The sequence below is a fragment of the Gekko japonicus genome, unplaced genomic scaffold, assembly GCF_001447785.1.
Source record: "Gekko japonicus isolate JY-2015 unplaced genomic scaffold, Gekko_japonicus_V1.1 scaffold1687, whole genome shotgun sequence".
Classification (NCBI taxonomy): Eukaryota; Metazoa; Chordata; class Lepidosauria; order Squamata; family Gekkonidae; genus Gekko; species Gekko japonicus.
The window spans coordinates 317,328-332,722 of NW_015170936.1; the positions used below are offsets into that span (position 1 = coordinate 317,328).

Consider the following 15,395-nt stretch of genomic DNA (forward strand, 5'->3'; position numbering starts at 1 on the left):
TCTGAGACAGATCAGTGGTCCTACGAAGAAGAAGAGGAGGAGGAGGAGGAGATTGGATTGATACCCCACCCTTCACTCGGCGTTTCAGAGCAGCTTACAAACTCCTTTCCCTTCCACTCCACACAACAGACACCCTGTGAGGTAAGCAGGGCTGAGAGAGCTCTTTCTAGAACTGTCCTTGAGAGAACAGCTCTTATCAGAACTATGGCTTGCCCAAGATCATCCTGCAGCTGCAAGTGGAGGAGTGGGGAATCAAACCCGGTTCTCCCAGATTTGAGTCCGCGCACTCAACCACTACGCCAGACTGGCTCTCAGTTTGTATAAGGCTGATTTTGTACTATTTATTTGGTTCATTTATACCCCATCTTACTCCTCAATGGCGTATGTCTCTTCTGGTCCTTTCCAGTTCTGCGGTTCTAACTATTCTTTTTAAGCTATCTTAAAAATAAGGCACCTAAAGCAATGCTCCAGACTGGCTCTCAGTTTGTATAAGGCTGATTTTGTACTATTTATTTGGTTCATTTATACCCCATCTTACTCCTCAATGGCGTATGTCTCTTCTGGTCCTTTCCAGTTCTGCGGTTCTAACTATTCTTTTTAAGCTATCTTAAAAATAAGGCACCTAAAGCAATGCTACCTGGGATTCTTGCAACATTCCCTGGAAAAGAATCCATGCTTGCAAGGAATATTTTTAATGGTGGGGGGGAGCAGCATTCCAAACAATCCATGTGATTCCCCCCCACACACACATTGGGGTCAAGGCGAGGGGAGGCAGGCCATGGACATTTCTGTATTCTAGTACACTCTGTAGGATGGATGGAACACATGCCATCTGTCTTTCTATTTTAAAGCCCAAATATGATATTTCACGCTGAGGCTTGGGTGGAGGAGCATTTACTCATGTATTCCACGTGCTTCAATTTGTAGGCAGTCGAATCTTGAGCGTGCAACTCTGTTTGGTGCAGTCGACTGCACGTTATCCGAGCTGGGTATGCGTTTCATCATTTAAATAAAGAAGAGGAAGCATAATCTGCCACCAAGGAAACCCAAACTCCAAGCCTACCAAACCTTAATTTGGCAGACATGGCAATTTCATAACAGCTGTTTGCTTTATCCTTCTTCTTCCAGTCCATCCTGGGGAAGGCAAGGGCAGAGACCTAGGCGGGGTGTCAGATCTATGCCCGCTGACTGCCGGGAGTGTCACTGAGCCCTTCCGGGTTCTGTGGATTAAATTTAAATGTGATTTGTAGTTCTCATTTCCAAGGCAGCCATGGTAGATGGGGTTTAGGAAGAAGAAGAGAAGAGATTGGATTTATACCCCACCCTTCACTTGGAGTCTCAGAGTGGCTTACAAACTCCTTTCCCTTCCCCTCCCCACAGCAGACACCCTGTGAGGTGGGTGGGGCTGAGAGACCTCTGACACAAACTGCCCTTTTTCAAGGACAGCTGTGCCAGAGCTTGTGACTGACCCAAGGTCACATCAGCAGGTGCAAGTGGAGGAGTGGGTGTTGCACCTATTAGATTCCATGTCAAAAATGAAGTCAAATGAGGAGGAAGTTCTTCTTTTTTATTGTAATGAAATATGGAAAACAGTTAGGCCAAAGGACCCATCAAAACTGACTACTTTCTTCTCAGCATAATCAGGAAACACGCCTCAATTAATAGGAAAACAATTAGACCAAATAGTTAACCAGAAATTGACAACTTTCTTCTTTTTCTTCTTCTTCTTCTTCTTGAGCATACTCTGAACATATTCAGGAAATACTTAAAGTTAAATACTTAAAATGACATCATCATACCATCATCATGGGAATAATATTCAAAAGGCATAATTGGTTACAAAAACTTGAACAACATTTACATAAAAATCTCCTTATTGGTCAAATGGAAGTAAGGTGTGTCTATGCAATAGCGTCACATATTTACTTGACATGACCTAAGGCATATCGGCTAAAGCTTGTTCTCACCCAAACAAAAGTATTCATTACTGATATGAGACTAAAATCTTATCTGACCCAAACATTGAAAGGTTTGCCCTAAGAACTACAGAATCATGAACTTTGTACCCATTATGTTGTCTGCTAACAATATCAGACCTACAAGAGGAAAGCCTTCTATATAACAGGCCTTTCTAACATCCTAATAAAATATTACTTAAAGAATAAATCTATAAAAACCAGAGAAATATGAATAATCAAAACAGGGGGAAATCTTTATAGTCCCATCTCTACTACATGGGGAATCAAACCTGGTTCTCCCAGATTAGAGTCCGCACACTTAACCACTACACCAAACTGGCTCCAGCAAGGGGTGATGAGAGGGAACTGCTTAACCCCTTTCTGGCCAGCTGTTCATCTGTTTACGTGAAGCCACCTTTATGCTGAATCAGACAATTATCTAGCGATAGGGTTGCCCACTCCGGGTTGGAAAATACCTGGAGATTTGGGTTTGGAACCTGAGGAAGGTGGGGTTTGGGGAGAGGAGGGACTTCAGTGGGGTATGATGCCACAGAGTCCACCTTCCAAGGTGGCCATTTTCTCCTGGTGAACTGATCTCTGTCGCCTGGAGATCAGTTGTAGGAGCAGGAGATCTCCAGCCACCAACCTGGAGGGTGGCAACCAGTGTTCCCTCTAAGCTGAGTTAATGTGCGCTAGCTCACAGTTTTTTTAGCCTCTGGCTCACACATTTTTGTCTTAGCTCAGGAAGGATGGCTCCAAAACAAACTAACTTATGCGGTAGCCGAATGCAGTTGCTCACAACTTTCATGCCAATAGCTCACAAAGTAGAATTTTTGCTCACAAGACTCCACAGCTTAGAGGGAGCATTGGTGGCAACCTTATTTGTCGCGTATATGATTTAAACAAATATATGAAGGCATAATAGCATATCAGAATTATGTGTTTTGTTTGAACATGGTGTTTTTCCATGCTTACCCAACTGGGCACTGGCAACCCTAGTCGAGGTCGAGACTGTCTGTTCTGACCAGCAGTAACTTTAGAGGGTCTCAATCAGAGGTCTTTCACATCACCTGCAACTGCAGCTTTGTACTGGAGATGCCAGGGATTGAACCTGGGACCTTTTGTACGTGAAGGAGATAGACTACACCTGGGGTCCTCAGCATGGTGCCCATGGGCACTGGCTGACACCCAGGGGTCGTTTCGTAGAAAAAGAGCTAGGGAAACTCATTAGCAAATGCCACACACCCTGAAATCACCGGAAGTGTGTCATAAGGCCACACCCCCTGACATCACCGGAAGTGTGTCATAAGGCCACACCCCCCGCCCCCAGCGGTCCTGGCCGCTGCCGCCGGCCTTGCAGCTCCCCTGATGAGCCCCATGAGGGGCCCGGCGGTGGACCTGCAAGGCCGGCGGGAGTGCAAGGAAGCCCCGCGAAGGCCCTCCCTGGCCCCAGGCAGGCAGGGGTGGGGAGAGGCAGGGAGGAAGCAACTTACCCTCCCTCTTCTCCTGCCTCCTCCTGGCTGAATGAGGGCCGGAAGCGGGGCGGCCGGAAGCAGGGGGCGGGGCTTCATCATGTGCCCCGCCCCCGTACCTCACCCGGGGGAACTGCGATCCCCCGCGATCCCCCCGAAATGACCTCTGCTGACACCTTTCCAGGTGCCCACCAAGTGTTTTTAGAAGGTGGGCATGGCAAAGTTTGGTTTTTGCCCAGCAAGACTTCTGATTGGCCACTGTGCATTTGATTAGCTGCGCAGATGTTTTTTAAAAAGTTGGTTCGGCAGCAGTTGCCGTTGCAGCTTAAGAATCTTCATTGTGTGACTGAAGATAAACCGCAGCAGCCATCGTGTGGCTGGCTCCACCTCCTGTAATACCCGTTTTGTGGCTGAACCCTTCACCATGCTGTATCAGAATTCTAAAGGTGGCTGCTAGGGTTGCCAACCTCCAGATGGTAGCTGGAGATCTCCTGGGATTACAGCTGATCTCCAGGAGACAGAAATCAGATCACCTGGAGAAAATGGCTGCTTTGAAGGTGGACTCTATGGCATTGTACCCCATTGAAGTCCCTCTCCTCCCCAAACCCCGCCCTCCTCACGCGCCACCTCCCAAATCTCCAGGTAGTTTCCAACCCAGAGCTGGCAACTCTGCCAAAAACATTCATTTCTGGAACACCAGGGACAATCCACCAGCCAAGCCCTCCACACAATCCAGTTGATGCCAGCAAAGCTCCTTTCTCCTCTCCCCAAACCCCGCCTTCCTCAGGCTCCACCCCCTAAAACACCAGGTATTTCCCAACCTGGAGCTGGCAACCCTAGTGATGGCAGGCTCAAAAAAGTAGAGGTGCCCTGCTCTTCATTGAGCCACGTCCCTGCTAAAAATCCCCACCACACCTACCACTGTTTTTGAGGACAGGCACGGGGACCCTGTATCACCTTCATCTTACAGGCGGAAAAGCCGGTGGAGAAGGGTTGAATGGGTGGGGATCTTGATCTGAGTCTTCTCTAGGCTGCTTTTCATTTTAAAAAAACCATCACCTTGGTGATAGAGTTGCCAGCTGTGGTTTGGGACATACCTGGAGATTTGGGGGGTGGAGCCTGGAGCAGGTGGCGTTTAGGGTGGGACCTCAGCAAGGTACAAGGCCATAGAGTCCACCCTCCAAAGCAGCCATTTTCTCCAGGGGAACTGATCTTGGTCATCTGGAGGAGGATTGTAATAGCAGGAGGTCTCCCCATGCCACCTGGAGGTGAAGAATGAGTTTGGCCCTGATTATTGTCTCCTCCCCCTCCACAGGCATTTCTCATACACTCTCAGGTCTAGCTTTATAGCTTAAGGGTTAGAACCCGTTTTTAAAAGGAAAACTTGGATTCTCTCCGTTAGCTGCATGCTCTGTAGCCAGCACCAAAGGCCCGGGCTCTTAGGGTGCTTTTGAGTCATGAAAAGTATGATTCAGTGGAGGCTGAGGGTGGTTCCTTAGGAGAACAGGGTGTTGCATTTCAATGGGTCTTGGCTTTCTGTTCTTGGAGGCCAGCGAGAGATCCCGACAATCCACGCTTTGTTTACTGGGCGGTTTACGCAGACTGCAGGCTGTTTGTCATCCATCCCCCCACCCCTATTTAAAAAATGACTAATAGTGCTTCAACATAGCTTTGGACACTGTAGGCTATTGTGTGTTGATAGAGAAAGGAACTGACGCTCTCAGAAAAAGCTCGCTCGCGATCCAAATATAGGGTACCTTTCTCCATTGCTTGTGGGAAAATGTGTCCCAGATGGAGATTCATCAGGAGAGGGTTCTGATTTTGGGTTCTCTCTCCTGTCCACTTACATTTTCCTCCAGAGGAAGAACAGTCAAGTTGAAGTCAGACACAGAATTGTTTACGGTCAGCAGCAAATTTTGCTGAGGAAAGTAGTTTAAGAGCAGACAGAATCTTTCGGAAGCCAACCATTTGAGTTCTGAGGGGAAAGGACATGAATGGCGGGGCCGACTTTAGATCATCTTCTTTCCCCTGGAACCCCTGACTGTTGAAGAGGATTCCGGGGAACGTCTTAGGGTACGCACTCAGTTCATCTGAGGAAGCTGATGGGGTTGCCAGCTCTGGGTTGGGAAATACCTGGAGATTTTGGGGGTGGAGTGTGAGGAGGGTGGGGCTTGGGGAGGCGAGGAAGGGGCTTCAATGGGGCATAATGCCATAGAGTCCACCTTCCAAAGCAGCCATTTTCTCCAGGAGATCAGTCGTAATAGCCGGAGATCTCCTGCCACCACCTGGAGGCTGGCAACACTACCAAGGCCTCGTGATCATTAGGAATGACACCAGGAAGTTTTCAAGTCTACTGTTCCAGCTTCTGTCATGGGTTCTCCCTGTTAGGGAGGCCAGCCTCCAGGTGGGACATCTGGATCCCCCAGAATTACAGTAACAGAATTTGTGGCAGGGTATGAGCTTTCGTGAGTCACTGCTCTGAAGAGTCACGAGTCACTGCCTCTGGAGAAGAGAGCAGTGACTCACAAAAGCTCCTATCCTACCACAAATTATGTTAGTCTTTAAGATATCTGAAGAAGTGAGCAGTGACTCGCAAAAGCTCATACCCTGCCACAAATTTTGTTTTCTTTAAGGTGCTGCTGGATTCTTACTCTTTTCTACATTCCCCAGTTAGGCACCTGTTCCATGTTTCAGATAGTGGGCAAGGCTGTCACCCACTGTGGCCTGTGGTTGGCAAGTTGTTCCCACCTGGAAACAGCTGTTGCCGGAGGAACAGGTAACATGCGAGCCTCCCTGAGGTGTAGGCCTCAAGCCTGGGATGGAAGTAAATGTAGCTCTTTCAGTTGGTAGGCCCAGGGTAGCCCAAGCTCATCAGATCTCAGAAGCTAAGCAGGGTCAGCCCTGGTGAGTACTTGAATGAGAGACCACCAAGGAATCCCAGGGCTGCTACACACAGGCAGGCAATGGCAAACCACCTCCATTTGTGTCTTGCCATGTAAACGCTATGGGGTCACCGTAAATCAGGTGCAAGTTGACAGCAGATTTGTAAGACAGAAACTCCTTCAAAGGTTGTGCTCCCCCAGCCCAATTTGAGAAAGCACACGGCAGTCTTGTACAGGAGAATCAGATCTTGTACTTTATTGATCAACAAAGGAGGAAGGTGCAGATCCAAGAAGGTTTTGGACCCCACAGCTCTCCCTAAGGTTACAATGGGAGACATTCTAACTGTCATACCCCTTATGACAGTTAGAAATAAATCATAATTATTGGTTCCATCAAAGTTAGTCACATATCCGTCACACCATTCTGATTGGGCCTGAATCTATGGGTTGGATTTTCTCAGGCAAAAATATACCTTCTTCAGTTGAACAATAGGCTTTCTTCTTCCCATTCTGTGAGATTCTAAAAAGTATCTAATTGTAACAAATATTAGTACATCATGCAGTGTTCTTCATCTAATGCAAGCAAACTGACATCAGAAGCATGCGCAGTTACAACTGGCCACTATAAGCAAGGTCAGTCAGTTACTGCCTGTCAGCATTTGGTATTTTACCCAGAATGCCTTTAAGCAATGAACCAAAGTGAATATCTGAATATATGTTCATGATTGATTTCAGTCACTGTGATTAGAATCATCAAAGGCACTTAACCCGGGACTAAGAACCTCGGCAGAAACAACAACCAAGGCCCTGCCACAGGTGCCTGATAGGTAGTCATTTCCCCTCAATGTGTGGCCCTAGTGAGGTAATGTAATTAAATTGTACTATGTAAACCGCTCAGAGCCCTTCGGGGGTTGAGCGGTCTAGAAATCGAAAGTTAAATAAAATAATAAAATAAAATAAAAATATGCACCATGAAAGCGTTAAGAGCACCTACTAAGTTAAACTGACTGTTAGCCAGTGGCAGAGTACTGGTTCCATAAGCAGTGTGTACAACAGTTTCCACCACCGCAAATCGTGAAAGTGGTTCTCCGCAAGCTGTGAACTGACTACGGCTAATGTAGATTGCCTTACATTAAAATCTTCATCCGCTACATGTTTTGATCAAGTAAAACCTTTAGTCTTAAGAAGCAATTCACTCTTTCAAGAGAAACCATTTCATGAGATTTTTTTCAGCACTTCGCAAAATTTCCATTAAAAAAAAATCCTTCTCCCTCTCCCAGTGTTTCTAACGTGTTTTTCTTTTTGTTGTTCTCGGTGGGGCCTTTGTTTCTCTAAGCCACAGTCAATGATATGGTGTGTGGGTGGGAAAAGCACAGTGTATTCATACTGGAGCATGAAATAAATCATAATCTGTAGAGAGGAAGGCAAGAGTTCAGTGTGGTGAGGTAGATCTTTCGTTTGTCTTTTAACAACGGAGTAGCCAGGTTTAGCCCCGGGGGGCTGCCACTGACTGACTTCTACTTTATAATATTATGCATTGATTGTACAGGTGGTCTCTCATCATTCGTTTCTCCTGTATATTTTAGTCTCCATAGTGGTAGTGATCAGAATGGTTCGCTAATTAATTGGACCAGCCTATGTTTTGAAATTTTGGTAACGTTTATTCAGTTGTTCTACGCACTTGTGAAGGGGAAAACTAGCTTTCTGAGACTTCACAAAGCCTTTTTATATTTCAGATGAATTCAAGATAAGAACATAAGAACATAAGAGACGCCAATGTTGGATCAGGCCAAAGGCCCATCCAGTCCAACACTCTGTATCACACAGTGGCCAGAAATACCAGGTGCCATCAGGAGGTCCACCAGTGGGGCCAGGACATTAGAAGCCCTCCCACTGTTGACCCCCCCCCCAAGCACCAAGAAGACAGAGCATCACTTGCCCCAGAGCCCCTATCTATACCTTGTGGCTAATAGCCACTGATGGACCTCTGCTCCATATGCTTATCTAATTCCCTTTTGAAGCTGTCCATGCTTGTAGCCGCCACCACTTCCATTGCAGCCATAAAACGCATTTTCTCCAGTGGGATGACTGAACTCTGTCATCTGGAGATAGGTTGTAACCCTGGGAGATATCCAGGCCCCACCGGGATGTTGGCAGCCTCGCACATTATGCCCTAGTGTGAACTTTCCATGACTATAGCGAGTGTCTCTGCATTGGTGTTGCTGAAGGTTAAGTGCCGATTGTCTCTAGAACAGTTAGTCAGTGGCTGTAAGAAATTTTTCCCGGATATGCCGTTCTGCAAAACTAAGTTATCCTCCTTTCTTCCCCTGCTCCCTCTCTTTTTCAGTAGCGCGTCCACTTCTCATTCAGACCATTCAGTGCGGACAAAATCTGCTTCTGTCGTCTCATCGGATTCCATCTCCACCTCCACAGAGAACTATTCTCCGGATTTAAGGGTAAGTCTTAAGGCAATGTAGGCCTCAGAGCCATCATGCAAAACAGCTTTTACTGGATTGAACCATGTGAAACGTCAAGTGGGACATCCAGGAATGTTGGCATTCATTTCTATAAAGGAAAAACTTCCTGCCTGTAGAAAACTAGCACTTCAGAGAAGGAGACTAAGGCTGGATCCTCTCTTTCCTCATGTGCAAATTTTATATGTGCAGGGAGGGTTTTTTTTAATTGCTGGGGAGCATTGAAGCATGAAATTGTCCCCTGAAACCTGATTAGAACAGTTCCCCCCAAAATGTATCATTTGATTTTTCCACCCTGCATATGTAGAACAGCTATCAGCATCACATTAATTGCTGAAGTAGGGCCTATAGTTCTCCTGAGAGCCAGTTTGGTGTAGTGGTTAGGAGCATGGACTCTAATCTGTGAGAACCAGGTTTGATTCCCCACTCCTCCACATGCAGCTGCTGGTGTGACCTTGGGTCAGTCACAAGTTCTCTCAGAGCTGTTCTCTCAAGAGCAGTCCTCGAAAGAGCTCTCTCAGCCCCACCTACCTCACAGGGTGTCTGTTGCGGGGAGAGGAGGGGAAGGAGATTGTAAGCCTCTCTGAGTCTTTGAGTGAAGGGCAGGTTATAAATCTAGTTTCTTCCTCCTCCTCCTCCTCCTCATCTTTATGCACCGCTTATCTGGCATCTAGAATGTTCTAGCAAAGTGCAACTGATCTCTGTAGAGCAGGGCTCCCCAACCTTTTTGAGCCTGTGGACACCTTTGGAACTCTGACGCAGCATGATGGGTGCAGCCACAAAATGGCTGCCACAGGATGTGGAACCAGCCATAAAATGGCTGCCACAGCATACTTTCAGTCACACAGTGGAGATCCTTGTACTATGTTGGCAGCTGAGCTAGAGCAACATTTTTAAAAAAATATGCCCAGCCAATCAAATCTCCAAAGGCCAATCAGAAACCCTCCTAGGCTAAAGCCCTACCTCTGGCCCTACCCACTTGGCACCAGTAAATATATCGGCATGCGCTGTGGTGCCCATGGGTACCATGTTGAGGGGACCCTGCTCTAGAGTTTGTTTCAGTCTATTCTGGTCTGTTCCTGGTTTGTATAAATTGTATAACTGAAACGGATAAGAATTGTGTTCAGTCAGTGTCACTGTTCATGGACAAAACTGTAGCTGTTTCTTCCTGAGCTGTAGCATCAAGGTGGAACACGGGACAGTTGTCATGCGCAAAGTATTACCTCGTGTGTTCGCTTTGGACACAATACGGACACCTCATGAGGAATGTCCTTCTTTGTTTTGTCAACATACCTGTTTGTGTGTTAAAGCAGCCCTGCTGTGGGAAGGAGAAGGGAATGGGGATGGACACTTAGTGTGCTGAATAGAAATGTCACCTTATTTTCCTGATGTGGTAAAGTTTTAACATGGGGACTATTTCGTTCAACCAGTTCCCCATATGAGACTCAGTCCCTACATGAGGGATTCAGGGCCAGGCTGCCCGAAAGCAGGACTTGAAACTCTCTTTACTTTTTTTTTTTAATTGGAGACTGCATTGTGACAAGTCAACACTATCTTTTTAAAATCTGCAGCATGACCTTGGATGTTTTCTCCCAGCTACTAACGTTTTTGATGAAAGAAGCAAAAGCTCATGTTCCAAGTATGTGTCAGCAGTATGAGTCCCAGCAATGCGGATCTCAATTCCTAACACTTTCTAGACAGAATCAAGTCTGGCCTTGCTATTAGATCTTGGTTAGCACTACGAGGTCCAGTTGTTAGCTTAGGACAGTGATTTTCAAATTGCGATCTGTGGGACGCTGGGAAACTTACAATTCAGTCCTTAGAAGATCAGTAATGAAAGACAACGTGTTTTTGTTTCTCTGAGAGACAGCTTTCCCATTGCTACCGACCTGTGCCTCCGCAGCAGAGTGCAGGATATGCTTTTAGGTCACAGCTCATACAGATCAAAGTGAGGCCTGGCCTCTGCCAAGCCTCATCTGAGGACATGTACTAGATTCTAGAATGTGACCCAGAATCCTAGTATCTAGTAACCAGAGTGTGACTCAGAATCCTCTGCAACACACAGGGAATCCATGCCAGAAATGCAGAGTTCACTACCAGAGGATGTAGTGGTGGTTACAAGCATAGACATCTTTAAAAGGGGATTAGACTAATTCATGGAGGACAGGTCTATCAGTGGCTACTAGCCGTGGTGACCAAAGGGAACCTCCTGGAGTTGCCAGTCTCCAGGTGGTCGCTGGAGATGTCCTGGAATTACAACTGGTTTTCAGGTAAAAGAGATCAGTTCCCCTGGAGAAAATGGCTGTTTGGAAGGTGGACTCCATGTCATTATGCCCCACTGAGGTCTCTCCCCTCCCCTCCCCTCCCCAGACTTCACACCCAAAATCTCCAGGGATTTCACAATCCAGAGGTGGCAACCCTAGAACTTCCAAATTCAGAGGCAGTAAACCTCTGAATACCAGTGCCAGGAGAAAGCATCAAGGGAAGGCCTTGGCCTCTATGCACTGTGTTTAGCCTTTCATAGTAACTGATTGGCCACTGTGTGAGATGGGGCTAGATAGTCTGATCCAGCAGAGCTCTTCTTAGGTGCGAGTTCATAGCAAATGGGTCAGTGGAAAAGTGTACCTGAAGGCAGAAATATCGTTCTAAGTCCACTGGCCTAGGAAAGCACTGGTAGGAAAGGAGCATCAACTTTTCCTGTGTGGCAGAAGAGGCTTTTTCTTCCCATAATACCATTGGGATGTGTTTTTCTGCAGTTCAGGACAATGGTTGGAGGGTGGGAGAAGAAAATCAGGAAAGCTTTGTGAAGGGAAAGCAAGGAAAGGACCGGCAAGCGACCTCAAAGGCAGCCTCAAATTGAGCATGAGGTGTTGCAGAGCGAAAAACATCCGCAGACTGTTGAGGGGGGTCTCCTGAGGCGGGCTTCACAGTGCTGTTGCTGCCAGACAGCCAGACTGTGTGGAGTTTGGGTGGTTATCCATTTGTATGGAGTGATGTCCATGTGGTTTGAGTTATTTCTAACCATGTCCGGGAAGCCCTTTGGTGTTCCCTGGCATGGCTAGCTAGCATTATCCCCCCCAGCGTGTGTGCGCCAGTTCACACAAGCCATGATTTAATAACCTGAAAAGGTTGTCGGAGGCACGAAAAGGAGAAGAGAGATCCTGTCAAGAAGAAGAAGAGAAGAGATTGGATTCATACTCCGCCCTTCACTACCAAAAGGTGTCTCAGAGTGACTTACAAACTCCTTTCCCTTCCCCTCCCCACAACAATCTGGATCAAGGCGGTGTGGTGGCACTGTTGTTATTAGATCTGTCGGCCGCATTTGATACGGTCGACCACCAGCTGCTGGCCCACCGCCTCACCGATGTGGGGATTCAGGGGCTCGCCCTTCAATGGCTTATCTCGTTTCTCCAGGGTCGGGGACAGAGGGTAGTGTTAGGGGAACAGCAGTCCCGGAGGCACCCGCTTGAATGTGGGGTGCCTCAAGGGGCGGTGCTTTCCCCGATGCTGTTTAACATATATATGCGCCCCCTCGCCCAGATTGCCCAGAGGTTAGGGCTGGGGTGTCATCAATATGCAGATGACACCCAGCTCTATTTGATGTTGGGTGGCCAGTCAGACTCCAACCCAGAAGATCTGCCCCGGGCTTTACAAGCCATGGCTGGGTGGCTCAGACTGAGCAGGCTGAAATTAAACCCGGCGAAGACGGAGGTCCTGTGCTTGAGTCGGACCGGACCGGGGTTGGAACTCCCACTTCCGACCTTCGATGGGGCACCATTGGTGCCAGCTTCGGAGGTTAGGAGCTTGGGAGTGCTCCTGGACCCCACCTTAACGATGGAGGCCCAGGTGGCAGCCACTGCCAGATCGGCCTTTTACCATCTTCGGCTGGTACGGCACTTGGTTCCTTACCTCGACCGCAATGACCTAGCTACAGTGATCCATGCGACAATCACCTCAAGGCTAGACTACTGTAACGCTCTCTACATGGGGCTGCCTTTGTCGCAAATCCGGAAGCTGCAGCTGGTGCAGAATGCTGTGGCCATCTGTTGGTGTGCGCCCCTAGATGGGAGCACACCCGACCTGTGCTGAAAGTGCTGCACTGGCTGCCTATAGCATACCGGATTCGCTTCAAAGTGCTGGTGCTTACCTTTAAAGCCCTACATGGCCAGGGTCCGACATACCTGAGGGACCGCATTTCCCCATATATTCCCCAAAGAGCACTTCAGTCGGGGTCACAACACCGTCTGGTGACCCTGGGCCCTAAGGAGGCCAGGCTTGCAGCAACAAGGGCCAGGTCCTTTTCAGTGGCGGCTCCTATCTGGTGGAATGAGCTCCCAGAGGAGATCAGGGCCCTGCGGGACCTTGCGCAGTTCCGCAGGGCCTGCAAGACGGAGCTCTTCAGCCAGGCTTTTGAGTAGGAGCCGCCACTGCCACTACCACTCCATTATACAGTGACACTGCCGGAGGGCCGGCCCTTCTGCTATGCGATGTTGGGAGTTTAGCCGTGCTCCAATAGATTTGAATTTTAATGGGTTTATTTATATGGAATTTTAACTGTTTATATATTGTACGCACTTTGTCCCTGTTTAAGCCGCCCTGAGCCCGTTTGCGGGAAGGGCGGGGTATAAATATAATAAAACAAATAAATAAATAAACAGACACCTGTGAGGTAGGCGGGGCTGAGAGAGCTCTGAGATAAACTGCTCTTTTTCAAGAACAGCTGTGCCAGAACTATGGCTTGCCCAAGGTCATCCAGCCAGGTGCAAGTGGAGGAGTGGGGAATCAAACCCAGTTCTCCCAGATTAGAGTCTGTGCACTTAACCACTACACCAAACTGGCACGCTGCTTTAGGAAGGATAACACAAAAGGGGGAGCCCTCTGAGACTGGCCAAATGGGCGAAGTAGCGAGGGAGAGCACCCCATGCACAGAATCCAACCGTTTTAATATCTGTGCGTCTCTGTCTGTTGCCTGCCTTATTCTGTGGGCTGTGTGGGGGCAGCTGTAATTATAGCAAAGAATCCTACGTGCCTTTCCCAGAAGGATCAAGATGCAAACATTGAAATTAATAAGGAACTTCTAAATAGTGGAATTTATAGAATGGAATTAAATGTCCAAGAAGCCATTGACTCTTATTTCCTTGTATCTGAGGGCCATTTCACACGTTATGTTAAGAGAAACAAGGTTATAATAGTTCTTCGACAGGGATATTTGTGTGTGATGTGTGCTTTCAAAGACACGTTTTGTGCAATCTACACTGCATGTTAAAGTGTATATTGATAAAACTGGAAGACTTTATTGGGGGTGTCTGTACCCCAGAATTGCCCTCCAAAGGTTCCTGAGGCACCTTCCAGTCAATAATCAAGCATCCCATCAATAAAACAGACCATAAAATAGCAACTTGAAGGAAATAGCTCTTTGAAAGGAAGCCCTTTAAGAAGCACTGAATAGAGTAGAGTAGCAAATAAACTAAATTTTGGGTAGTCCAAAAGTCTGTGTGTGATGGGGGATAACCGAAGTATGTGAGATTTAAAAATTTTCACTGTGAGAATTAAAAGTCAAGGTGTCACAGCAGAAGAGGTCTTCAGTGCCCACACCCCTCACCTCTGAAGGTAGAGCAATAGGGTTGCCAGGGGTCCCCTCCTCGCTCTGGCAGGGGGATTTGGGGGGCATTCCAGGGGTGGGCGGGGATGCCCCCAAGCCTCACCTACAAGCCCTACCCCCCAAGAGTGACCACTTGCTTGGCCACCCCTCTCCCTCCCCCCTTGCCCAATTTAATGGGCCTCAGCTGGTTGGTGGGGACCACGTGGTCCGCCGACCAGCTGGACGGGCCCGTTAAATCCAGCAGGAGGGAGGGAGGTAGAGGTCGCAGGCGCAGGCTCTGCTCATAAAAAGACCCTTTAAAGGGTCTTTTTGCGAGTGGGGTGGGGTGTCTGTAGTGGCGAGGGGAAGGGAAAGGAGATTGTAAGCCACTCTGAGACTCCGAATGAAGGGTGGGGTATAAATCCAATCTACTACTACTACTCTTTCTCCTCTTCCTCTGGGATTCAGAGGTTTAGTGCCTCTGAACATGGAGGTTCCCCTTAGTCACCATGGCTAGTAGCCTTTGATAGACTTATCCTCCATGAATCTATCAAATCCCCTTTCAAAGCCGTTTATTCCTGTGGCCATCATGACATCCTCTGGCCGCGAATTCCACATTTTAATCGCTCTCTGTGTAGGGAAAAGTTCATGCAGATCTTACGTGGGTGCTGAAATACATTCTGAATTATGGCTATTCTGAATTGGAGAACTGGTTGAACAATACAGGGTTTTTTAATGAAGCTGGATAGTAGCTGTGAGAGTGTGCGTGCCCATAGCATGTACTGTAAAGTCATATTAAAGGAACATGCGTTTCTTGTTCCACCCATGTCGTCATATAAATCAGAGGCATTTTGGGGTTTGGAGAAGATCTTGGATCATCTGCCCAGCTTGGAAAATGTTTACGGCTATGGTTATGTTTAACATATGTCTCTCAACACTCGGGGCCCGATGCTTTTAAAAATTCACTAGCATTCCTAGTGAATTCCCAAGAAAGCATTCCTAGAATTGCCATATTCATAGGGGGGGGG

At 47.7% G+C, this 15,395-nt stretch overlaps 1 protein-coding gene across 1 annotated transcript in view; it reads left to right on the forward strand.

Annotated features, from left to right (window-relative positions):
- Positions 1-15,395, forward strand: part of MTMR2 (myotubularin related protein 2) — a 74,282-nt gene that overhangs the window by 6,618 nt on the left and 52,269 nt on the right. Inside the window, exon 2 of the mRNA XM_015418852.1 lies at positions 8,660-8,768. Within this exon, the coding sequence (XP_015274338.1) occupies positions 8,660-8,768 (109 nt within the window). The remainder of the gene's footprint in view (positions 1-8,659; positions 8,769-15,395) is intronic.